Here is a 26,922-nt window from a genome sequence, read left to right as displayed (position 1 = left end):
GCTGATATCCAGAATGGTGTTTCCTAGGTTTTCTTCTAGGTTTCTTCTAGCTTCAGATCTCACATTTAAATCTTTATTCCATCTTGAGTTAATGTTTCTATATGGTGAAAGGTAGGAGTCCAGAATCATTCTTCTGCATATGGCTAGACAGCTATCCTGGCACCATTTATTGAATAGGGTGTCCTTTCCCTACTGTTCAGTTTTGTCATCTTTGTTAAAGAAGAGATGGCTGTACTTGTGAAGCTTTATTTCTGGTGTCTCTATTCTGTTTCATTGGTCTGTGTGTCTGTTTTTGTAGTAGTACCATGCTGTTTTGGTTACGGTAGCCTTATAGTTTGAAGTTGAGTAATGTGATGCCTCTGGTTTTCTTCTTTTTGCTTAGTATTACTTTGGCTATTGGGCTTTTTCTGATTCCATATGAATTTTAGGATAGTTTTTTCTAGTTCTGTGAAAAATGATGTTGGTAGATCGACAGGAATGGCATCGAATTTGTAGATTTTTGGGGGGCACTGTGGCCATTTTAACGATATTGACTCTTCCAACCTATGAGCTTGGAATGTTTTTTTGTTTGTATCACCTATGGTTGTTTTTAGTAGTGTTTCATAGTTCCCTTGTAGAGATCTTTTACCTTCTTCCTTGGTTAGATGTATTCCTAGGTATTTTATTTTATTTTTATTTCTTTTTTTTTTTTTTTTTTTTTGCTGCTATTGTAAATGGGATTGTTCTCTTGATTTGGCTCTTAGCTTTAACATTATTGGTGGATAGAAATGCTATTGATTTTTATACATTGATTTTTGTATCCTGAAATTTTACTGAAGTCATTTATCCATTCTAGAAGCCTGAAATTTTACCGAAGTCATTTATAGTTCTCGGAGTCATTAGGGCTTTCTAGGTATAGAGTCATATTGGCCATAAAGAGAGATAGGTTGACTTTTTGTTTTCCTATTTGGATTTTTTAATTTCTTTCTCTTGCCTGATTGCTCTGGCTAGCACTTCCAGTATTATGTCGAGTAGGCACAATGAGAATGGGCATCCTTGTCTTGTTCCAGTTCTCAAGGAGATTGCTTCTACTTTTTGCCTGTTCGGTATCATGTTGACTGTGGGTTTGTCATAGATCACTCTTATTATGTTGAGGCATGTTCCTTTGATACCTATTTTCTTGAGGGTTTTTATTATGAAGGGATGTTGGATTTTATCAAAAGCTTTTTCAGAGTCTATTGAGGTGATCATATGGCTTTTGTTTTTAATTCTATTTATGTAGTGAATCACATTTATTGATTTATATATGCTGAACCAACCTTGCATCCAGGAATGAAGCCTATTTGATCATAGTGAATTGACTTTTTCATGTGCTGTTGGATTTGGTTTGCTAGTGTTTTGGTGAGGAATTTTGTGTCTATGTTCACCACGGATATTGGCCTGTAGTTTTCTTTTTTCATTGTGTCATTGTCAGATTTTGGTATCAGGGTGATACTGGCTTTCTAGAATGAGTTAGGGAGGAGACACTTCTTGATTTTTTGAAAATAGTTTTAGTAGGATTGATACCAAGTCTTTTTTATATGTCTGGTAGAATTTAGCTGTGAATCACTCTGGCCTGAGACATTTTTTGGTTGGTAGGCTTTTTATTACTCATTCAATTTTGGAAGTCATTATTGGTCTATTCAGGGTTTTAATTCCTTCCTGATTCAATGTCGGCAGATTGTGTGTTTCCAGGAATTTATTCATTTCCTCTAAATTCTCTAGTTTGTTTGCAAAGAAGAGTTAATAATAGTCTCTGATAATCTTTTGTATTTCTGTGGGATCAGTTGTAATGTCACCTTTGTCATTTCTGATTGGGCTTATTTGGATCTTCTCCCTTTTTTTCTTTGTTAATTTGGCTTGTTGTCTATTGATATTGTTCATCCTTTCAAATAACCAACATTTGCTTTCATTGATACTTTGTATGTATTTTTGGGTCTCAATTTCATTCTGTTATGCTCTGATTTTAGTGTTTCCTTTTTTTTTCTGATGTTACATTGTCAATTTAAGATCTTTCTAATTTTTTTAAATTAGCCATTTAACACCATAAACTTTCCTGTTTTTACTACCTTTGCTGCATCCCAGAGATTTTAGTATGCTGTGTCCCTTTTTTTTAATTTGTTTAAAATATTTTTTAAAAAATTCTCCTTTATTTTATTGTTTATCCAAAAGTCATTCAAGAGCAAGTTGTTTTCATTTCCATGTAATTGTGTGGTTTTGAGAGATTTTGATATTGATTTCTATTTTTATTCCAGTGTGGTTCAAGAGTATGATTGTATGTTTTCAATTTTTTCAAATGTACCGAGACTTGCTTCATGTCTGGGCATGTGTTCAATCTTGATACGTTCTGTGCAAATGAGAAGAATGTTTATTCTGTGGTTGGCAGGTAGAGTATTCCATAGATGTCTGTTAGGTCCAATCGGTAAGTGTCAAATTCAAGTTCAGAATTTCTTTGTTAGTTTTCTGCCTTGATCATTTGTCTGATACTGACAGTGGAATGTCAGAGCCCCCCACTATTATTATGTGGTTGTCTCTGTCTTTTCAGAAGTCTGGAAGTACTTGTTTTATGAATCTGACTACTCCAATGTTGTATGCATAATATATTTAGGACGTTAAGTCTTATTGTCGAATTGAGCCCTTTATTATTATGTAATGCCCTTTTTGGTCCTATTTGGCTGTTGCCAGTTTAAAGTGTGATTTATCTGACATAAGAATGACAACCTGGGCTCTTTTCTGTTTTCTGTTTATGTGCTGGATCTTTCTCTAATCCTTTACTTTGAGCCTATGGGTGTCATTACATGTGAGATGGATCTCTTGAAGATAGCATATGAATGGGTTTCGTTTGTTTCCGACTTGCCATTCTGTGTCTTTTAAGTGGGGAGCTTAGACCATTTACATTCAAGGTTAATATTTATGTGTGAGGTCTTGAGCTTATCATGAAGTTATTAGCTGGTTTGCTTTGAAATATAAGTTTCTGTTGTGTGGTTGCTTTATAGGGACTGTGGGCTATGTACTTAAGTGTATTTTTGTGGTAGCCAGTATAGTTTTTTCATTCCCATATTTAGAACTCCCATAAGGATTTCTTGTAAGGCCGGTCTAGTGATAACAGATGCCCTTAGGACTTACTTGTTTTGAAATGTTTTTAAAATCTCCTTCACTTACGAGCTTAGTTTGGTGGGATATAATTTTTTTTTTTTTTCTTGAGACAAAGTCTTGCTCTGTCTCCCAAGCTGGAGTGCACTGGCACGATCTCAGCTTACTGCAACCTCCGCCTCCCAGGTTCAAGTGTTTCTCCTGCCTCAACCTCCCAAGTAGCTGGGACTACAGGTGTGTGTCACCACACTCAGCTAATTTTTGTATTTTTATTAGAGACGGGATTTCATTATGTTGGCCAGACTAGTCTCGAACTCCTGACCTCATGATCTGCCTGCCTCTGCTTCCCAAAGTGCTGGGGTTACAGGCATGAGCCACTGTGCCCAGCTGGGATACGACATTTTTGATTGGAATTTCTTTTCTTTGAGAATGCTGAAAATAGTCCCTCAATCTCTCTGGCTTGTAAGGCTTCTGCTGAGATGTCCACTCTTAGCCAAATGGGGTTCTCTTTTATGCAATTTGACATTTTTGTTTAGCTGGCTTTAAGATTTTTTTCTTTAGCATTGATCTTGGACAATGTGGTGACTATATGCCTTGGTGATGTTCATTTTGTATAGTATCTGGCAGGTGTTTTCTGGATTTTTTGTATCTAAATGTCTTGCTCTCTAGCAAAGTTAGGGAAATTTTCTTGAATTATCCCCCTAAATACGTATTCCAGGTTTTTAAATTTTTCTTCTCTCTCAGGAATAATTTGTAGGTTTGATCTTTTTACATAATTGCACATTTCTCAAAGACTGTCTTCATTTAAAAAATACTCTCTTTTTTTTATATATGTGTGTCTGGGTTAGTTCAAAAGACTAGTTCTTAAGCTCTGAAATGGTTTCTTCTGCTTGGTTTAGTCTAGTGATAACGCTTTCACTTGTATTTTGAAGTTCCTTAAGTGAGTTGTCCAATTCTAGAAGCTGTGATTAATTACATTTTAAGATTTATCTCCTCTTTCATTTTCTGGACTGCTTTAGAAGTTTCTTTTCAATCTTGTGTTGGATCTCATTGAGCTTCCTTGCAATCCATGATTTGAATTCTTTATCTGTCACTTCTGAATTTCTATTTTCATTAGGGACCTTTGCTGGAAAGCTAGTGCAATCCTTTGATGGTGTCACTGCATTCATATTTTTCATAGTGTCAGGATTTTTGTGCTTGTTCCTTTTCATTTGGAAATTTTGGCACTTCTAATTTTTATAATTATTTTCATGTTTGTAGGATTTTTTTTCTTTTTCTTTATCTCCCTATCATACCATTGCTATTTTTTTCTTTCCCTTTTCCTTTTCCTTTCCCCCGCTCCATTGGGTCTTTTGGTTTTGCTTCTGTAGCCTTATGTACTTCTTTCTGTAGGTTTTATATTGGGGCTGTGCAGTTTGACCTATATGCCAGTAGACAGTGCTTATGCATGATAGCAGGCTGTGGCCAATGTGACTACGTATATACTTGATCCTTGTTTACTGGCAGAAGCTCTCTGTTGCCTCAGGCAATGGGCTGATTCTTGGAACGCACAGTTGTCTGAGCTCCCTGCTCAGCCCAGGGGATTGGGGGCCGCAATGGGTGGGGCCAGACCAGGTAGGTTCATCTACAGGTCTCCTAATGACAGGGGCAAGCAACTGTGCTGCAGGAGAATATGGGGAGCAGCCACCAAGTGCCCAGTTGTGTACCTCAGCATCAGGCTGGGAAATCTCCTTAACCCCAAGTGCACTGCATGGGAAGGGTAGCAGCCTATAAACCCCTAATCCAAGAGAGTAAGTGCTTCAGATGCCTAGAGATCTGCCTGGATATAGAGCAGAAAGGCTATCCTTGCACCACAATCTCTGCACAGGAGGGGTGGGATGGCTCAGGCTGCCAATTCCAGTGAGCTGGTGCTCCTAATGGCTGGAGATTTGCCTGGGCATGGAGCAGAGAGTGCCTCATTGCCTCATGGTCTATGTTCAGAATAGGTGTGGTGGCTCAGGCTGCTGAGCCAGATGAGCAGGTGCTTTGAATGCCCAGAGATCTGCCCTGACGTGAAACAGAGTTTGCCTCCCTGCACCAGGATCACTGCACAGGATGAGTGGTGCAGGTCAGACTATTGCTCCAGGTGAACAGGTTATCTGAATGCCTGGAGATCTGCCTAGCCATGGAGTGGAGAGGGACTTGCTGTACCATGATCTATGTCTGTCATGGGTGGGGCAACTCAGGCTACTGGTCTGGTCAAGTGGGTGCTCCAAATGCCTGGATTTCTGCCTGGGAGTAGAGCAAAGAGGGCCCTGCTGCACCACAATCTCAGGCGAGCAGGCTGGACACCTGCAGATTGGTTCCAGATTGCCAAGCTGGCCCTAGATACAAGTATTACTGCCCAGTAGAAACTGCAGCTTTATCAGCTCTCCTCCTGTCCCAGTGTTGTGACAGAGGAGAACACAATTCCAGCACCTACTGCTGAGGGGCTTTCCACAGTTCTGGCTGTGGAGACTCCTACACTTCTCTAGAGTGAGTGCCCTGGTCTCTGGCAAGAGATTAAAATGAATGGCTGCCTTGCTACGCACTCGGATTAAAAATGGCATCCTGATCTTGGTCCTGGGTATGGGAAAATGTCTGCAGCTTTTCCTCACGTCTTTCTCTCACAGTGTCTCCAAGAAACTCTGCAAGTTAGCTCTAGGGCTTGGGAGATACAAAGTGCTTTCCCTTGGCATGCTTTGCTGGGATCCCCAGTGGAAAGGCAGGTCACAGAAGGAGGCTCTCTGCCTCTCTCATGTACCTGAGTTTCTCTCACTTTTATTAGCTGGATGCCATCAAAGGGGCTGTTTGCCCATGTTTCCCTCCCTGGGATTTGGGGTGTCCTTCAATTTAGGTTGTCCTGGTGGATTCCCATTTTCTTTCTTGAAATAAAGCCCACACAGTTGGCCTTTATGCACTATCTTGCTATTTCCACATGGCTGAGGCATGCTACAAGGCTCTAATCTACTATCTTGGGGGAAAAAAAAGAAATAGCAGTTTTAAGACTAGGTCATACACTAACATCATGTAGAGATAGCTTAAAAATACAGATTTCTGATCTCTTCACAAAAACAACACAATAAATAATCTCTGAGAAGTGCAACTCAACTAGGGATGGGTATTTCTTAGGCGCCAGAGTGATTTCTTATGCTGCCAGAATGGCAACTGCCTGAAGACTTATGCTTACATTTATGTTTATATTTGGGGAGAGAGACATTGATGAGAGCCTAGATACTGAGATCCCCATTTAGGGAGCTGCCAGGGGTCCAGGTGAGGAGCAATGAGGGGCTGAGCTGGAGCAGGAGCAGTGCTGGGGGAGAGGACGGGCAGAGCCAAGGGCTACCTCTGAAGTTGAAATGTTAGTTGGATACTGGAGTCTCTTTGGTTGAAGGAGTGAGGAGGGAGTTAGAAGATGACTTGAAGTAAAAATATTGCTAGGTACACATTATAGCTGTGATGCTTGTGTGTATTTTTAGCTGAGTCTGTGGCACCAAATGGACCATTTCAGGCTGCTGGTACAGGGGGCCAAAGTTTGATTTAATCTAAGGCATGAGGAATGGGCCTTTGAGATCAGCCACACCAAGTTCATTTATAGATAAGAAAACTGAGTCTCAGGGAGAGAAATACATGTGTCTGAGCCTGTTCTGGTAACCAGTGAGACCAAATTAAGACCACGTCTTTTGACTTTTCAAGTTGGTATCTTCTGCTGTGAGATTATGTAAATAGTTCCTGCAGCAATCATATTAACTTTTGTGATTTGGTTGATTGCTTTCTCATTTAACACCCCTTATAGCTGAAAGCTGAATCATGAGCCACATCTACACTGCTATGAAGTGTGTATGTAAGAGCATTGGGGACTTATGTGGTGAAGTGGATTATTTTCAGTGCAGTAATCCAATGTGACAAAAGTTTAGAAATTTCTCCTGGGTAAAAACTGTATATTTCCAGCACAAAGTATAGAGCTTTAGCCACATTAGCTATTCCATAAGTATGTGTTGAATAAGTGATCTAAAACCAAGGGAAGTTTTTGAATTATAGTCATTTTTTAAACAGGAAATTTAACTACGGTGAATTCATCAGGTCTCTACTTTGCCCAAAAGTAGGCACTCACTCTGAGTCACATGGTTCTCATTTTTTGAATAAGAAACAGCAAAGAGGACTATCAGTTGAAAAAGGAAGGAAACAGTGTGAGTGCTAGGAATGCTCTGATCTAAATGTGATCTCTTACTGGAATGCCAAAAATATGAACTCTCCAAGTGGGCTGGCTCAGTGACCTCAACATATAAACATCTTTTCTTTCTAGAAACAAGCTGTCTTCTTCTTATTTCTGATCTAACGTACATACATTCACAAACTCACACATGCACACGCACACACACACACACACACATTTTCCTTTTTGATTCTCTATGAAGGTATAGCCTATGTATTGCGTTTTGTATGGTCTTAAAATAACTCTATCATATATTTAAAATGCAAAATCTTTATTCTTGAGGACTGCCTTATTCTACTATGAAAACCTCTGGACAAGCAGATTATTGACTAACCCCTGACTTTGCTCTTCATCTGATTAGATCCTTGAAAGAGATCATAAGACATCCTTTAAAAGCCTAAAGGCCTTGGAAGTTCTGAGTAATCATAGAAGGCTTTTTTACCCTATTTTTCTGAAATGTCATGGCCACCCTGGGCAGTATCAAAGGAGATCACTGTTTGCACCAGGAATTTAAAAAGAAAAAAAGAAGTTTAAAACTTATTTGGGAAAACTAAAAGTTCATCTCTGAGTTATGTGTCATGTGGAGAATATTTTGCCCCTTTCTTTCATTGACTAGACAACTATGGGATAAAAAATGCATCTCTGGTATAACCCATGTAAGAAATACTGTAAGACTGTCATGTGCTGGCTATGACAAAATACTCTTTTTTCCAGCGATACTTGCTTGTGCACACAGGCTCACACACTGGGACCAGAGCCCTCAACCTTTATTCATTTTCACTAAGTGCTTAGGGAGCCTTCTCTTACAACTTCAGTGCTACTACCAATGTAAATATAACCATCTACAAAACAGCTTGCTAACTTGAATTAAAACTTACCATCATAAAGGTTTGAGCTCAAAATTAAGGGTAAAATATTCTTCTTAGAGATATGTTAACCTGTATTTTCTTAGATACATCCCAGTTTTAGCATTTTACTCTTTCCAATAAAAGTTGACTTGTTAAATACATGCTAACTTTGTTTTAATTTATATGACTTTATAAGACTGTTAACATTAATAAATTCCCAAATCAGAATAAAAAGGCTTCGTCTGGTCACATACTTCTAGGGTTTTGAGTTCAGAAAATACAAGTCATTAGCTTCTGTCTTCAGCAACCATTAGTAGACAGAGGTAGAAGTAATAGAATTTTGTTCATTTTTGTTATTCAGCTGAAATACTTACAATTATTTTTTGTCATAAACCCTGATATGAAACTCTGATTTCAGAACTTGTGCCATATTGTCTTTCACATTTTTTAACATGCTTCCAAAAGAGAAGGAAAACTCCAGTATTGACTAGTTCTAAGGTACTATGCTGGGTGCTTTGCATATATTAATTCACTTCATCCACCTGGCAACACTGTGCAGTACATATTATTATTGCCAATTTGCAGATAAGGAAAAATAAACTTAGAGTGCTTAAGAAACTTGACAATATTCAATCAGAAAATTAACCATCAGAGCAAAATTGATTCCAACTGATTCTAATTCTAAAACCAATCCTTATCCTAAAAAACAAAACAAAACAAAAACAAAACTTATTTAGTGTTTTGCTATAGTAGGGCTTTTCTTACCCAATAGGTTGTAGAGCATTTAAGGGTAGAGACCATCTAGTTCACTGCTGAATTCTGAGTGAGCAGTCCAGAAACTGGCATCAATACAATAGGTGTCCAATAAATATCTGTTCGGTCAAATTCAGTGGGATGGTCCTGTGTGTGGTCCTGGTATATAAGCCTGCAGAAGAGAGAGTACAAGCCTATACTTCAGTAGTTGAGAGTATTTAATGTTGGTAAAAGACTGTGAGCTCTAGATTCAAACTGCTCAGGTTTGAATTATGATTTCTTAAGCTTCCTATCTATATGATTTGAGAATGTTACTTAGACTAAGTCTCAATTTTCTCACTTTAAAATGGGGGTAATAATTGCACCTTTATAATCACTTATGTAAATCACATTTTTCATGGTTAGTAAACATGAATGAATTTTAGCTAATATATAACCTTTAATTGGACTAGATTGTGGATCCCTTTTAAGCATACTCCATAATTTTGTTATTTATGATGTTTATTGTTTAGAATCTGTCTTCCCATTAAAATGTAATCTCCATGGTGGCAGGAATTTTTATGTTTTAATCAGAGTATCCCAAATATTTTGAATAGTGTTGCCCAATCAAATGTTCTATACTTATGGAAATGTTTTATTATTGGCATAGTCAGTAGGCACTAGCGACATACAGTTACTGATCATTTGAAATGTAGCTAGCTAGGGTGACAGAGTACTTGAATTAAAAATTTTGTTTTGTTTTTGTTCATTTAATTTAAATTGCCACATGTGGCTACTGGAATACTATATTTGCACAGGTCTAGAATATTACATGGTACACAGAAATTTTTCAGTATGTATTTGTTAAATGAATGAATTCCCTTCTGAAATCAAAAATCAAGAATAAAGCTGCATGATTGTATATATAGTTCACTCTTTAAAGATAATCAATAAAGATGAAGCATTTTACTGATTGACTTGCTCATCTTGGAGGCTTCATGAAGTTCTAATATGATTCAGTTTGCAATTGTAATACATTTTTATTTTTATTTCTTTTTGGTGTCAGGTCAAGAAAGATTTGGAAACATGACGAGGGTCTATTACCGAGAAGCTATGGGTGCATTTATTGTCTTCGATGTCACTAGGCCAGCCACATTCGAAGCAGTGGCAAAGTGGAAAAATGATTTGGACTCCAAGTTAACTCTCCCTAATGGCAAACCGGTTTCAGTGGTTTTGTTGGCCAACAAATGTGACCAGGGGAAGGATGTGCTCATGAACAATGGCCTCAAGATGGACCAGTTCTGCAAGGAGCATGGTTTCGTAGGATGGTTTGAAACATCAGCAAAGGTAATGTGACTTTAAATAATAAGCTTAATATAAGCAAGGTTCACAAAGAAAATGGCATATAATCATCACTATCTCATAATGATAATAATATGTTTGTTTAGTGATTTGTGGTTTCCAGATTGCTCTAAGCTCTTTCTCATGTCAATGCAATGAGCAGGCAAAGCAGAAATTATTGTCTACAATTTATTATTGTGACAAGAGGAGCAAAGCAACTTGTAGAAGGTTACAATAGTAATAGTGGATAACTGTGTTTGCTTTTTGAGGTCTTACTATGAGCCAGTCATATTTTGCATGCATTTTCCTATTTAGTCCTCACAACAACTTTATTACGTGAGTATGGTTTTATAGTAAAGGTCTTATTCATGTGTTAGTTAATTTACACAATCGATATTTAATATATTCACCTGTACGTCAGGAAATGTGCTTGCTCCTAGGAAAGAAAAGATGGCAAACACTACATTGGGCATACCGGAATGGTGGGGTAACAGAGAATAGACAGCAAGCACAAATGTGAAGAACACAGCATAGCTTGGCCATGCTGATTCCCCCGGGTAGCAGAAAAGTGGCAGGAGGTGAAGCTGAGGCAGGGCTGGAAGATGAAGGATCCTGTATGATGTGATGAGGATAATATACTTCCCATTGTTCCCTAATGTTGCCATCTGATATGTCAGGTGTCTGGCTTTTGTTCTACTCTCTTTTTGTTTGTGCCTGTATTTTTAAAATCTCAGTATCACAGGAGAAAAAAAAAAAAAAAACTTTCATGGCAAAATTTGAAAATCCATAAAAAACCATAACTAAAATTTAAAAAGAATAACTATTTTTTGCTGTATATTCTGACTTGTGTGTGTCTGCATATAATTACATTATTAGGATTGAATTTTACATGGTTTTATATCATGACACTTTTATTCAAATATTAAATGTTTGTGGAGCACAGGCATTGCGCTAGTTTTTGGGATTCAGCTATGAATAAGATAGCCATGGGCTCTGTACTTATGGAGTTCACACTTGGGCCTTATAGTGAACATTTGTGCCCCTCATTAGCAAATGGCTTGAAAATATTACTGGAGTCATCATTCCAAAAGGCTGAGGAGGAATCTCTAATGGGTTTCCTACTGGAAAGTAGAATGGTCCAATTTGCCTTGGAGAAACTATTGGAAGACGGATTGGAGGGCAGTGAACCAGGAGAGAGAGTGGCATGGTAGTTACCATGTTCTGTGAGAACATAATGAGAGCTTAAACTGGAATAGTGGCTATAGATAGGAAAGAAAACCTGGATTTGAGAACACCACCACATTACAAAGACCAGCACAATTAAGCAAGCACTTGGATTGGAGATGATGGAGAGGAAGAAAAGGGCAGTGGTGCCACTTTTTCTGTCACAGTGGGATGTTCTTTTGTTTGAACCATTCCTGGAGAGCCTTGAAGCCTGTCTCCTTGCTCTTCTGTCACTAGCTTTTATGTTTGGGAAGTTGTTATTGCTCAGTTGCAAGAGTTGTTGTCTTTCTTTTGAGGCCTGAGTGTGCCAGTGTGCTTTTCCCTTTCATTCTATTTAAAATTTTGATTTCCCCTGTTTCTTGGGATTCTTCCTTTGGTTCAGGATACATTCCCCATCATTTTATATTTCTTGACTCTCATTGAACCTTTTTAGTTTATGTGGTTGAAGGATTTCTTGCTGTAAGGGGAGACAAAGCACAACTGAAAGGTATGATTAGGTTACAGAAATTTAACAAGCATGGTTTCTTTTTGTAGTCTATTTTCTTTTTTGAATGTTAGCCTGTTTTTTTTTTCTTTTAATTCCAAAATGTGGGTGAATTCACTTATTTTCATTTCCTTTTAGCACCAATTTCAATTTCACTCCAAAGTTCCTGCATATTCCTTCAAATTGCTTTCTTTCAAAAAATGTCACTCTCAGCTCAGAAGCCTCCAGGCACAGGGGAGAAAGAGTAGGACTTTGGAGAACTCCTTTTCTCAGTTGATTACATTACATTGTAAGTGCTAACTAGATTGAATGACCCATACTTACATGGGGAGAGGAGTCTTCTGTTATTCATTCATTCATTCGTTCAACCAATAAATATTATCAAATACCTGCTATATGCCAGACAAATGTTCTGGGCACTGAGAATGTAGAAACTTATGAAACAGATAAAACCTTGTCTTCATGGATAAAAACAACAACAAAGCATAAATAAAATATACAGTGTGTGATAGTTATTAAGTGCTAATAAGAAAAAAGGGAAAAAAGAAAGGAAGAGGCCTATGAATCTGTAGGGAGGCTTGAAATTACGTGTGGGTCAAAAGACCTTCCGAAGACATTTTTCACCTCACTCTGACATTCCTTGCTCAACCACTATAGTGTTAAACTGCCTGCTTAAGGACACAATGTTTAGTACCTCTAGGACTGGCTGACCCACCTTACTTAGGTACTGGATTTCTAATCCTCCAAATCCCTGTAAGTGTGAACTTTGAAGAGAAGCTTTGTACAGTGTTGGGGAGGGGGCACATGAGATTTCACAAGCATTATAATCAAGAGAGTACAAGGCCTTATTGTAAAATATAGAAGGCATGTTCAACGTCTCTTTTCCTTCCATACGTAATGCTATTGAGGTTGTCCTTCTGAATGTCTTAACGAGAATGTCTTGCCTGTGCCAGATTAGTATTCAAAGTCAACACTTAGAAGCTCAGGAACAATCCTGCAGCATTGACAAACTGGAGTGTCAAACTTTTTTAAAATTCTTTTTAAATATCTCTGATAAAGCTCTGCTAACTTTCTGACTATAGTATTACAACATTTACAAAACTGAGGCCTAGATTTAACTGTCTGCCTGAAGCAGAGATGGTAGATTATGGGGATAGCTATGAATTCCTTCATTTTGAGATCAGAGAACATTTTCCATAGGTATCCTTCTCTTAGACAGTCAATCGACTAAAAATTAGAGTCCTTTTGAGTGATGACATAATGTCTGGTGATAAATACCTGATTTCCTTTCTTCGCATCACTGAAACTTCTGAGTCAAACTTCTGGCTTTGTCCCCATGGGCACATCCAGTAGAAATCCTTCAGGTATCATCATCAACTTGGACATCTCTGCAGTTGAAACTTTCAGGGTTTTAGATGAGTTAGTCATTGAAACCAGCCTCCATCTTACCACAGACCCCACTACTGAGGGAAATTTACCCTTTTGCTCTTCAGTCCTATGGAGTAACTTTCCATGAGAGTTTTCATGACTAATGCTGTTGCTGGAGCAATCATGGTAGCCCCTGGCTGGCAAATGAATTAAGAGAGAAAAAATAAAAATTAAATACATGTTGGTGTCTCTGGTTTTTCACATTCTCTCTCCCAATATTAAAACCAAAGGAAAGAAAATAGTCTTTTCTGAGTCATATTCTTTGATTTTTAACATTTGCATTCTTTTGCTTTCTTGGCTGTATTTCATTGAATTCCCCCTGTAGATTCTCTAGGTGATGTATAATTGGGGTACTTGTGTGTCCCATTTTGCCCCCTAAATTCCTGGTTTATACCTGCTGTTCCAGCATAATTATTAATAATACCTTCATTTTTAATTTGTAATTTAAATTTACATGGTCACCCTGTAGATCATGAGCTCAACTTATTTTACTCTCTACATCATACTTTAGCTCTAATAATGGATATTTTAATATTCCTGTGCCCATATCCCATTTTTATAATGTGCTTTGGCACATCTGTTTCTTTAGGATAAGGACCCTGCCCTTCTCTTGTTAGTATATCTTCAGGGCCTATTTCAAAGGCTGACTTGGTTTTGCTGCCTGCTGAACAAATTACCTGGTACATTCTTGGCGCCCATTGCCTGAATCTCCATCAGTTGCTGTTTTTGAATTCACTCTCTAATCACACCCACTCACCTAGAGCTACTGTGAGCATTAAGAGATAATAGCATAAGAGATAATGTGGCTGGGCGCGGTGGCTCACACCTGTAATCCCAGCACTTTGGGAGGCCGAGGCAAGCAGATCACGAAGTCAGGAGTTCAAGACCAGCCTGGCCAACATGGTGAAACCCCGTCTCTACTAAAAATACAAAAATTAGCCAGGCGTGGTGGTGAGTACCTGTTAATCCCAGCTACTCAGGAGGCTGAGGCAGGAGAATCGCTTGAACCTGGGAGGCAGAGGTTGCAGTGACCCGATATCGCACCATTGCTCTCCAGGCTGGGCGACAAGAGTAAAACTCCATTCCCCCCCTCCCCCCAAAAAAGAGAGAGAAATAATGTATGTGGGGCCCAGATGCATAATATCTGATCCCACCACACATAGACACACACTTTACATACTCTACACCATTCCTACTGTCTCTACCCACAGCCCATACGCCGATTTACCTGTGATGCACACAACAGCCACACTCTGGTGGAAAAGTCTGTTTCTGTATCTTAGCCCTTTCCAGCCTGCTCCATTCTGCTCACATAACAGAGTGGATCAGGTGTGGCTATGCTCGCAAATACACCACCACAAACACTAGTGTAGGTGGGAAAGAATGGAGCAAGTTGTACCTATGCAATAGTGGGGACAAAAGTCAAATTCATAGAAAGAACCTCCAGTGCCTCCAGTTCTTGCTCCCCCTACACCAGTCCTACTCCTAACAGATATCTTTGGTTCTTTCTATGCTATTTATAGTGACTTTTTGGACCCACCCTCTCTCCCAAAATGTTCTAAGAGCAACAGGTGCACTTGGAAGAAGCTTATGTTAAATTATACTCAATTTTTGCCTTTTATTTGAAGCTAAAAATAAAAATGTTAACGTGTATGCTGCTGAGAAAAAGAATATATCTAATACTGTTCTCTATAAGATGGTATTAGTTTCTCTTAGGGAGAGGAATGGATGTTTCACGGTGTAGTGGATATTTCTCATGTTGTTTGGCTTTCTAACAACTGTTAAATACATTTGCTATCTTTGGGGAATTTCCAGCTGTAGGAAGCTCACCTCGCCAAGAAGAACTCATAAAACTTTCTTCTTTTGCTTCCTTTGCAGCTAGGCACAGGCAGATGACCTAGATTACACCAGTTGTAGGTTGTAGGCATCCATCTCCAAATAATGTAGATGAAGTTATAAGATATACCTCCACTGACTTAATTTGTCACAGCACATTTAACCCTGTATTTTTAGCTGAACTGACTTGAGCTGGTTATACTTAGGGACATAAAAGGAAGGGCCTGATTTGAAATCTAAAACCGGAGAAAACTTAGAATCACTTAGAATCATAATATGCAGGAAATGATGGCTGTGTTTAATAGTGATTTCACATAATGTCCACCAGTCTGTAGTACAACTGTTTGAGTCATCACTTCTGACAGATTATTAACGCCTTACATGAAGAATGAAAATTGTTTTCTGAAGTTGGGAATAGTTGAAGTGTATATGAGTCTCAAATTCAAGCTAGTTATCTATTTAAGGATCAATATAAATTAATAATAATATTTTATCTTTAGCTAATCAATTCTCTAGAGGTTCCCTACATCAATGCTTGTAATTTACTAGACAGTCTGAGGTCCAACTGTGACTAAGATACTGTATAATAGGAGAATAGAAATGAACGATCAGAGACTATAACCATCGTTTGGTTTGTATAAGGCAAGGTGTTGCATATGTCATTCTATCCTATATGGTTCATATTTTCATTACTTAGAGCTCAGATCTTTCCTGTTTCATGTTTGGACAATCATAATAACCTGACTCCAGACTTTGCTCACTGTAGTGTTTTGCATGCTATTAAAAACTTAACCTGCTCAAGGGATGACTTTGATTTTGTCACTGCCTAGTTCAAGAATCTTCTGTAGGTTCTACTTCTTAATGATTTAAATTTAGACACCTTAGAACATGCATTAGCAAACTATGGCCTGTGGGCCAAATATGGCCTGCCCTGTAAATAAAGTTTTGTTGGAACTCAGCTGTGCTCATTGGTTTACATGTTATCAATGGCTGCATTTATGTTACAACTACAAAATTAAACAGTTGTAACAGAGACCTTATAGCCTGCAAAGCTCCAATTATTTACCATCTGACCTTTTATGCTTCAAAGTTTATCACCGATGCCTCAAAATGAGAATAGCTTCTCTTTTTTTTTTTTTTTTTTGAGACAGAGTCTCGCTTAGTCGCCCAGGCTGGAGTGCAGTGGCGCGATCTCGGCTCACTGCAAGCTCCGCCTCCCGGGTTCACGCCATTCTCCTGCCTCAGCCTCCCGAGTAGCTGGGACTACAGGCGCCCGCCGCCTCGCCCGGCTAATTTTTTGCATTTTTAGTAGAGACGGGGTTTCACAGTGTTAGCCAGGATGGTCTCGATCTCCTGACCTTGTGATCCGCCCGCCTCGGCCTCCCAAGTCAAGCACTGTGCTAGTGGCTTACATGCATTTTAGCTTATCCTTGAAATAATCTTGTATGGTAAGTACTGTTACTTTTTCTGTTCACAGAGGAAGCAATTAAAGTTTAAATTAGAGAGTGACTAGCGAAAGATCTCATAGTGGTGTATGGAAGAGTCAGGATTTCAAGCTAGATATGCTGACAGAACAGCTTAGCCACCCATCCTCCACACTGTACTACCTTACAACTTTTTCTAGTCTGATCTTATATGATAACTATTTATTAAGCAATTGATACATGGTAGACCAGGGACTGGGATAGATAAATGAGTAAAATGTGGTCCTAATCTCTAGGATTTTAAAGTCTAATGACAGATATACAGATGTGTAAGTACATCTTCCAAGAAATGTGACACAATGGAGCAATTCACATGGAATTTTTGGGTGAGTTGGATAAGGAAGGGTCTTTTCTCACATGTACTTTTATTCTAGTCATTGTCAGAAACCTGTCTTTTTCTCATTTTTCTGCTTTTGTTCATGATGGCCACACTGTATGGGATTATAATGCAGTGGACATTCTTTTTCTGTATTTCATTTTGCCCAACGAAGTCCAGCTCTGGATGTGAGAGAAGAAACATAGAAAAATACCCTGGCTTTAGTAGTAAGGAGTCTTCAGAACTCAAATTAGAATCCCTGATTCTGATACCCTGCCCCAACAAATAATTCTTGCTCTGGCTAACTGTTAACTCTTTCTTCAGGAATTGCCTGACTCCAACACATTTTTTCTACAGATACCTATGGAAAGGGACTTAAACAATTCATGACACCATGGGCTGACTGTAAAAGAGGATCCATGCTTCAGTGCACAGGACGCTCCAAGAATCTCTTGAAATTATATATGCAACTTTTTCGTGCCCATGTATTATTTGTAGAGAGGGCAATCATTTATTGCATACTAAGAACCTTCCAGGCATTTCACAGCTATTATCACTAATTCTTACAATAATGAGGCATTATCCGTATTTTCCATGGAGAGAAGGAGTCGTGGCATGATTAAGGGACTTGCTCAAAGCCATGTAGCCTTGTGTCATGATTCTGACCCCTAGTTATCTGGTCAAAGCCCACATTTTCCATGATCTGCGAAAGTGCTTCAATGCTTCTCAGCAGTCTTTCTCAGATTCAGAATTCATTCCTTGTGATCCTAGAGCTAAGTCTAGTTGAGGAAAGGCCTGTTTTTCTGAGGTCAGAAGGATGTAGCCACTCCGAGAGCTATCGCTACTGTGGTCTCATCTCTCTAGGCAAGGACCATCCATCAGAAGAGAGGGCTGAACTGCACTATATGAGCTGGCCTAGCATATATCTATCTCCTAGGTAGTACCAGCCATATTGGTTGGAGAGAGGACACCTCTTGAGGAAACCTGTAGAGGCCATATGATGTATGAGGGTAGGAAGGCAGGAGGGGAACACAGACTTGGAAAATCTTCAGAATTTCCAAAGGCAGAGATGGAAGGAGAAAGGTATTCTAGGCAGAGGAAACAGCATGTGAAAGGCATGGAGTTGAGAAATAACAGAAAGTGCTGACAATGCTGAAGTTCAATGAGGCTGAAGTATAAGGTGGAGGGGAAACAGAGGGCAAAGCTTCGCAGTGTGTCAGACCATGTCCATTAGCATAAACACTGCTGGCTGAGAATTCTCATGGACTGTAGAAGTCTGAACTCAAAGATTCAACAGTTTCTTAGTAATGTCCAAAAGTCAAAGGACGACCATTACTTGATTTTTATTAAAAGACAAATGCCAATTAAATAACAACTCTTATTCAATTAGTGCCTTTACTGTAGAAAATTTGGCAAATCCTAATATAAGGCGTAGTGCTTTTCAGCCTCAGCACTATTGCATTTTGGGCCAAATAATTCATAGCTGGGACTGGGAGGGAAGTATGTGTGTGCTGTGCAAGGTAGAATATTTAGAAACATTCCTTGTCTCTACCCACTTAACATCAGTAGCACCCAACACCCCAATCAGTTGTGATCATCAAACGTATCTCCAGACATTGCCAAATGTCCTCTGGTTGGAGGGGCAAAATCACTCCCCACTGAAACCACAATTAAACAGTCATCAAAAAATATGTCTTGTGCACAGTTGGTTCTGCTGTTTTCTAGAGGGTGGGGACAGAGTCAGGTCCACCTTGATTCTGTCTGAAAAAAAAGAATCCTTGTAGGCCTGTTCCCATGAGTCTGTGGGAGGAAGAAAACATCTAGAAAGTAAGGTGTGTTATCTTTGAGCCTGGATCTTTCCTCCTGGATCTCTATCTCTAGCCATGGACTTGTTTCTAAAACTTCAGACTTCCATATTCTTCTGGATCTGTACTTGGATATCTTTCAGATAACTCCTCAAACCCAACATATCTGAAACGGCATTCATCAGCTTTTCTGCAAACATAATTATCCAGTTTGGAGACCCCACATCCACACAGGCACTCAAGCTGGACACGATATAACCAGGTCCCACATTCTTTAGAAACCCCTCATTCTTGAGCATAGAAGACCCCAATAGTGAGATTTTTTTTTTTTCCTGCTTCTCCAAGCCTATCTCTACTCTTTCCATTTATTCCATGGTTATGCTAAACTGCATCAAGTCCCCCATCACGCCTTGGTATTTCCCCAGGCTTCCTAGCTTTATGCACCTGTCTCTCACTCTTCCTTCAGGACTTGGCTCTACTGTCAGCTGTTACAGTGTCTCCTATACCTTAACATGCTATGTTAAGATGCTTTCCTTATGGGGCTGGCCCCTGCACTGCGTTGTGAATCCTCCTGGTCATTACCCAGTGCAATGGCATGCACGCAGAGAGTGATCACTTGGTCAGCGTTTATTGGATGGAAAAGAATATTTTGATGCACTGCCTTTTAAGGAATCTTTCAAAAGATTGTTTTACTCTATTATTCTTGGCCCTGCCCATGTAGGGTACTTATGTCCTTAGGTAACTGTGTAGAAACAGAAAAATTAATTTACTGCTGTAATTCCCAGGAGGATTCCACATTATGTAACTCCTTTCATCCAGAAAGCTCTTCAGAAACTGCACAGCGGGATATTGTAGTGCCTTGCAGTGTGGATGGGGATGTAAACAAGAAAAATGAAGGTGAGGGAAGCTGTGCCCTCCCCGGCTCCGCCCCCCTCCCCCAATGCCTTGCCTTGGGCCCTCAACTGAGATTTGCAAATTCTTTGCTTGGCAATGCCACATAACATTCCATAAGAATCTAACATTAGCTTGTGCACCAAATTATACAGGTCATTCCTACTTCACACTCCAGGACCAGAATATAGCAATTTTCTTCACTGAAATTCTTATAATCCTGTTTTACATGTATCTCTCATTTGTGTTTTAGCTACTGTCATTTGAGCCACCTGCAATGGCTGTCAAATTTGTCTCTTTTAAAGAAAGAAACAGAATTATGGGGAGGATTTTCAGTGATTTTCATTGATGAGACCAGGCCTAGACTTCAGATCCAGTCAAGCACTCTATCTATTCCATGACAGTGATTCTTGTAAAAGTGGTGCATCAGGGACACGTAAGGAGCTTGCTAAGATTGCAGATGCCTTGGCCGTATTCTCAGAGAAGTCTGGAGGGGCTTAGAATGTATGTTTTGGAAAACACTGCTTTGGTGATTTTGACTTGCACCCTGATTAAGATGCATTGTGTTGGAATTTAACTCATTTATTCATTCTCGAAGTATTCTTTGAATACCTACTATATACTCAAGTAGGTACTTTACTAAGCACTGGGACACTGATAATAGAGGGCGCAGTTTCCTATTAGGTTCAACTCCTGGAAGACACCCAAATAAACAGATAATTACAATATAGTATGAAGTTCCAGATAATTTGATGGCTTTTTTTTTTTTTTTTTTTGAGACGGAGTCTCACGCTGTTGCCCAGGCTGGAGTGCAGTGGCGCGATCTCGGCTCACTGCAAGCTCCGCCTCCTCGGTTCACGCCATTCTCCTGCCTCAGCCTCCTGAGTAGCTAGGACTACAGGCGCCCGCCACCGCGCCCGGCTAATTTTTTGTATTTTTAGTAGAGACGGGGTTTCACTGTGGTCTCGATTTCCTGACCTTGTGATCCGCCCGCCTCGGCCTCCCAAAGTGCTGGGATTACAGGCTTGAGCCACCGCGCCCGGCCTTAATTTGATGGCTTTTACAAGAGCAGTGAGAGCAGCTGAAGAAAAAGTTGTTACCTGCACCTGTGAGTGATGCAGCTTCTTTGATGTTTAATCTGGGTTGCCAAGAGTAAGAGAGGCCTCAAAGGAAGACTGAAGAGAAGCACCCAGAATTCCTTTTTAATGGATACTGTGTAGTGTGGCATTAGGAACCCACCTTTAGGAACTCCTGGATATTTCATTTTTAGAAAGCAAAAATAAGCTTCTCATCATTTTTCTAAGATATCTAATCAAGAACGTGTTGTTATTGCAGAGTTAACCTATCATTATCAGTCATCAGAAAATTGTCAAGACCACAAAGAATCTTATTAAGAATAATAATAAAAATTGTATTTATAAAATCCATGTTTAACAGGTCTTGTGATAAGTGCTTTATTTATTTCATTTAGTTCTCACAAACCTTTATGCAATAGGTGCTATTACTATGCCCGTATTATATATTAAGGAACTGAGACTTAAAGAAGTTAAACAATTTACCCAATATCCCATGGTTAGCAGGTGGCAGAGTCAAAATTAGAACCCAACTGTCTCTATTCAAATCCCTCCTTCCATATATATTTTTTTTTTTACTTCTCTGTGTCTAAATGATAGTTGTATATTGCTATTTCTTGATTTACTAGATTTCTACATACTCATTAATAATTTGCTTTTCCAGATGACAATTTAATTTTCTTACCTACTTCCCCCACTCCCCCGTCTTTTCAGCAAAATTCTATCACTGCTTTTGGTTGAATCATGACAAAAATCGTGGTTTATATCATTAAAAATGAAAATATTATTCACTCACATAATTGGCTGGCTGTGCTTATTTTCAATGAATCTTAATTCCTTAATGTTTAAAAAAATGTCCATTATATTATTTATTCTGTTGAGACTGGTTCTGTTTTGGAGATCTCCATCTCAGAATCCTCTCCTTTCCTCATGCAATTTATTTTGAATGCCCTGTAGAGCCAGCACACGGCTGTAATCCTGAGACTTTGCTTTGACATTCTGCTCCCTGGATTCCAATTATTTGTCCTGTTTTGCTGGAACATAGCCTCCTGCTACTGCTTAGGAAAAGCTGCATGACATTTCTGGGTAGTTGATATCTTCAAATATGTATTTTCTAACTGTCACACAATTTTAACTCTCTAGATGGGTGTAGATTCCTTGGTTTAAAATGATTTTCCCTTATAACTTGAAGGCACTACTTCATTGTAATATAGCATTTAGCATAACTCTTCAGAAGTCTCATACCATTCTCATTCTTAAAGCTTTGTGCATAAGCTATTTTCTTTTGTCTGGTAGTTATTAGAATCATGTCTTTACCCCTGGTAATCTAAAGTCCACAATCCTGTGCTCTATATAAACCTTTGTTCATTTATTGTTCTGGGCCCTTTGTAAGCTGTTTCAACTTACAGACTCATGTTCTGAAAACTGTTATTTCTTTGATAATTTTTTTCCCTTTTTTTCTGTGTTCTTTACTTATGAAACTCCTAGTTTGGTGTAAGCCGAACTAATAAGTCTACGAGCCTATGATTTTTTCACATATTTTCAGCACTTTAGCTATTTTTGTTTTATTCTGTTTACTAGTTTGCTGCAATTTTCCAGTCTTTTATTATACTTTTTAATTTCAGCAATCATAATTTTAATTTTAAATAACTCAATCTTATCCTGATTATTCTTTTTCAAAAATTCTATCTTAAGAATGTAATAGTTGATTATATTGGTGAAGATACTGATTTTTCTGCAGTTTTTTCTGATTTTTGCATTGTCTGTTTCATTAGAATTATTTTTTCAGTCCACTTTTGTTTTTCTATTTTATGTTGATGGTCCCCTTTAAAAATTTTGAGAGCAAGACCATCAGAAGCAGATACTGAGCTCTGTGTGTCTAAGGCTTGTTGAATAGTGGCTATGGTGATTGTTGATTTGTGGGTTTTGCTTTAGGTTGGTTTTCACTGGGGACTGCATGTCAGTTGTTGAAGGTCTTTTCTCTATAGAAAAACTCTTCTTTCGCACTAAGGGTGAAGATGTCAGAGTTCTTAGTAGAGGGAAGACGTATATATTGCTGCCATATTTGCACACTTTTAGTTGATTATTTTTTCCATCTCCATACCACCTACAGGGGCATGCTAGTTGGTATCTCTTGAGTTTCAAGTCTCCTTTCTTTAGTTTGTTCAGAAGATACACCAGAATTTGACTTGTGGTGTAAATGTCTGACTCCTGGTATCCTATATGGAAGAATGGAGAAGGGACAGGGTTGATGTCCCCATTTGGACTTTCAACCAGTCTCCCTGATTTCAACTACAATTACTAAGTAAGTGTTGAGGTTCTTGGATTTTGAGGTAATTAATTAGTCCTACTATTTTCCATATCTCCCTCTACACACCCTTTAGACCATGCTATCTCACCCTGTTAAACCTATTATTACTTCTCTATTACTTTTAGATTTCTAAAAATGTGCAAATCCTTTGAATGCTGATGCTCATGTTCTCATTCTTTCCAGCTTTCTACTTCTAAAAGAAAACCAGTAGACAAAGGCACTGTCTCTTCTGTCAGAACCAATGTTAACTTTCTTGATCTTCAACCCTGGGCAGAGTGGCTTCCTTGTTTTAGAAAGGGTTATGTTACTAAGATATGTTTGCCCTCTCCTTCTCTGTTACTTTGCTTTTTTAGTATTGATTTTGTCTGACCTTTGTTTTGTGGTCCTTTGCCGCCTTTGATGTGTCTTGTTTGCCACATTTGAAGCACCCTTAGATTTGTGGATGACAGTCCTACCCTCCCAAGGCCTTCTGTTTCATCACCATCTACTTCACTGCTACCGAGGTATTGATTTCTTGAGAAGGCCTGCTGAGATTGGGGGAAAATCAATATCCCATTAAACAAAAGTGAGGAGCAGCAGCAACTCCTCTGTAGCCTGTCTGTGGACCTAACATGCTAGGGGAGTGCTCAAAGGCTGGATTAGCCTGGGGTGTCCAGAGATATCCTATAGTGATGAAATAGCCCTAGGGATAATGTAGAAAAGCCAATGATGAATGTTTAAGATTTGTAAATCCATTCCTTGAACTAAATGAAGTGGAGTCACTTTCTGAGAATAATTTTGCTTGTCAAAGCTTGCTCTGGAAATTCCTGGTCACTTTGAATTTTCTAGTGTAAGAAAAATTGTTGATTAGCTGGAAGGCAAATTATTTAGCTTTCATTTCTCCTGGGGTTCTCAAAATGAAAGAGGAATGACAGCATTGAGATGCCAGGATACTATATGTTTCTGAAACATTATGTTGTAAATCCCATTTTTAAATACCATCCCAAAAGGCTCGTTCTGGTTGCTCTTCCTGAATGAGTCTCTTTAAAAAGGAAGAGTTTCTTTGGAAGACTGTTATCATCTTCTGTGTCATCTGGTTATAAGTTTAGTTTCTGTGTTTCAGATTTTTGCAAAGAAGCATAGTCATGAGCAGTAAATGCAAACTATCAGAGTCAAAAGAGATCTAGCATTACCACAGTAGTTGAAACCCATATTTAACCCCCAAAGTAGCATAATATATCTTCTTCTACCATTTGCATGGAAACACAAGAATATTAGATTTGGCGAACACTTTAAATTAACCTGTGGTCTAAGTACTTATTTTATGGTTTTATTTATTCATTTATTCTTCAAGTAATCATTGAGCACCTCTATGTTACAGGTACTATTTTAGGCATTAGGGCTATACCAGTGGACAAAATAGATAAAATCCCTCTCACCTTGGAACTTGCATTATAGTGAGTAAAGACAGGTTATAAAATGGAAATAAGCATAATATATAGTTTGTCAGGTGGAGATAAGTGCTAAGCAGAACATGAACGCAGGGGAGCTTGTGTGGCATATGTAAAATGTGGGATATAGGGAGGAGTACAAAGAGAAGAAAGCAGTTTTAGACAGGCGCGGATGTCTAAAGGATGAAACCTTCCCTGGTCACAGAGGGAAAAACAAAAACACACAAGAGGGTGTTTTTTTTGTTGTTGTTGTTGTTGTTTTTTAAGTTAAATATTTGAAAGATGAGCACTATTGAGCCATATAAATTCACGGAAAGAAAATGATTGAGGAAGTGGGTATAGCATGAGCAGAGGCACTCTGGCAGGAACTGACAGCTGTATTTTTGGAACAGCAAGGCAACCAGTGAAGATGGAGCAGAGTGAGCAGAGTGATAGAGATGAGGTCAGAGAGGTGATGTCGTTCTGTTGAGTTTTTAGATAATTGTAAGAACTTTGGATTTTTCTGTGAGAGAGAATTTTCTGTGCAAGAAGCCATTGGGTTTGATCAGAGATGTAATATGATTTCATCTAAAGGATCATTGCAGTGGTTTTGTTGAACCTGAATTATAGTGAGAAAGGTTGGAAGCAGGAGATCAGCTGGGATGCTATTGCAATATCTAAGAAAGAATAGTGAGAAATACTCAAATTCTACATTGTATTTATGAATGTTCATCAGACACAGGATTTATTTGCAATTTAAGTAAAGGTAATGACAGAAAGGGAGGACTTAAGGATATCTAAACAGTTTTTGGCCTAAGCAACTGTAAGAACAGAATTGGCGGCCAGGTGAGGTGGCTCACACCTGTAATCCCAGCACTTTGGGAAGCCGAGGTGAGGGGATCACTTAAGGTCAGGAGTTTGCAACCAGCCTGGCCAACATGGAGAAACCCCATTTCTACTAAAAATAGAAAAAATTAACCAGGCATGGTAGCAGACACCTGTAATCCCTGCTATTCAGGAGGCTGAGTCACAAGAATCGCTTGAACCCAGGAGGGGGAGGTTGCAGTGAGCCTAGATTGTGCCACTGTACTTCAGCCTAGGTGACAGAGCAAGACTCTATCTCAAAAATAAATAATAATAATAGAGTTGGCAGTTTTTGAATGGGGTCATGAGATACAGAGGGATCAATGGGAAGAGATATCAAGATTCATTTTTTTGTATGTTAAAGTCTAAAAGATTACTATACATGTAAGAGCAGATGTAAAGTAAGTAGTTATGTATGATTCTGCAGTTCAGGATAAAAGTCCAGGCTGCAGATATGTTTGGTTGTTGTGAATATATAGGTAATACATAAAGATCCCTTGGGAATGAGATTACCTTGAGAACGAATATAGATAGAAAAGAGAAAAGGACTAAGGACTAATATCTTGGCATTCCTACATTTAGATGAAGAAATGAGGCCCCAGAGAGGGGAAGTAATAGAGGTAGTGTAGGTGTTTTTCAGAATAGCCAAGACTAGAACTCAGTGGACTCTCCTCAGTAGACAGCCCTAATAAGATTACTTTTGAGTAGCCGGACTTTTCACTTTTTTTCTCTATGCTATTCTTCTGAGTAGTAAACTGGGAAGATTTTGGACAAGAAAAAAGTCAGATTATACATCATTGGTTCTCTCTTTAAATAATCAAAACTTACATTCACTTACTGTGTTTCTGCTAGTTGGTGGGTCTAAAAGTTAAAGTAGGAAAATAAGGTTATTAAATGATTATCCCCCTCTATTCTGTCAACAGTGTATTTTCTTTTAAGTCACTGGGAGGTCTAGCATGGGTCAGAGGTGTCTAGGGTGTAATAGGAGCAAACTTTGACCAGATTTTATAGTAGTTAGAGATTTTTAAATCTGACTTAAAGAGCATAGTAGCAAGCCTAAATTTTAGGTCTACAAAAGGGCCAAAATATTCAGAAACTTTGTAAATGAGTTCATAATCTAGATTGAAAGTCAGCTTTTGTTGCTTGCCAAGAATGTTCAAAACGTTAATATATAACATTCGTATAAAACTTTCAAATTTTGAAAGTTTCTAACATTTATTTTCTTATTTGGCTCTCATAAATTCCCGGCACAGAATGACTTTTCACTCTTTGGTAAGACTTGTTTATTAAGACGTCCTGCTGTTGTTCAAGTGAATTGGCTTTGGGAACCCTTACCATTCTGGTTGTCTTACTTGGACACTGTAATCTGTCCGTATGCCAGTTTAAGTGGAGTGGTCAGATCTGTTGACAATATACTAGATATAGACTGAACAGAGCATGGGATAATGGGACTCTAAGCTACCTTTCCTGGGCCACAATATTTCTATTGTATGTAGTAGTTCACTACATTAATTTATTTTCAACAGCTGTA

General features: G+C 38.6%; 1 protein-coding gene across 1 annotated transcript in view; it reads left to right on the top strand.

Moving 5' to 3' along the window:
* RAB38 (RAB38, member RAS oncogene family) overlaps window positions 1–26,922 on the top strand; it is a 62,699-nt gene that overhangs the window by 17,019 nt on the left and 18,758 nt on the right. The window contains exon 2 of the mRNA XM_001104269.5: window positions 9,992–10,272. Coding sequence (XP_001104269.1) covers window positions 9,992–10,272 — 281 coding nt within the window. The remainder of the gene's footprint in view (window positions 1–9,991; window positions 10,273–26,922) is intronic.

The sequence above is a fragment of the Macaca mulatta genome, chromosome 14, assembly GCF_049350105.2.
Source record: "Macaca mulatta isolate MMU2019108-1 chromosome 14, T2T-MMU8v2.0, whole genome shotgun sequence".
Lineage (NCBI taxonomy): Eukaryota > Metazoa > Chordata > Mammalia > Primates > Cercopithecidae > Macaca > Macaca mulatta.
This window is presented reverse-complemented; position numbering and strand designations above follow the sequence as displayed.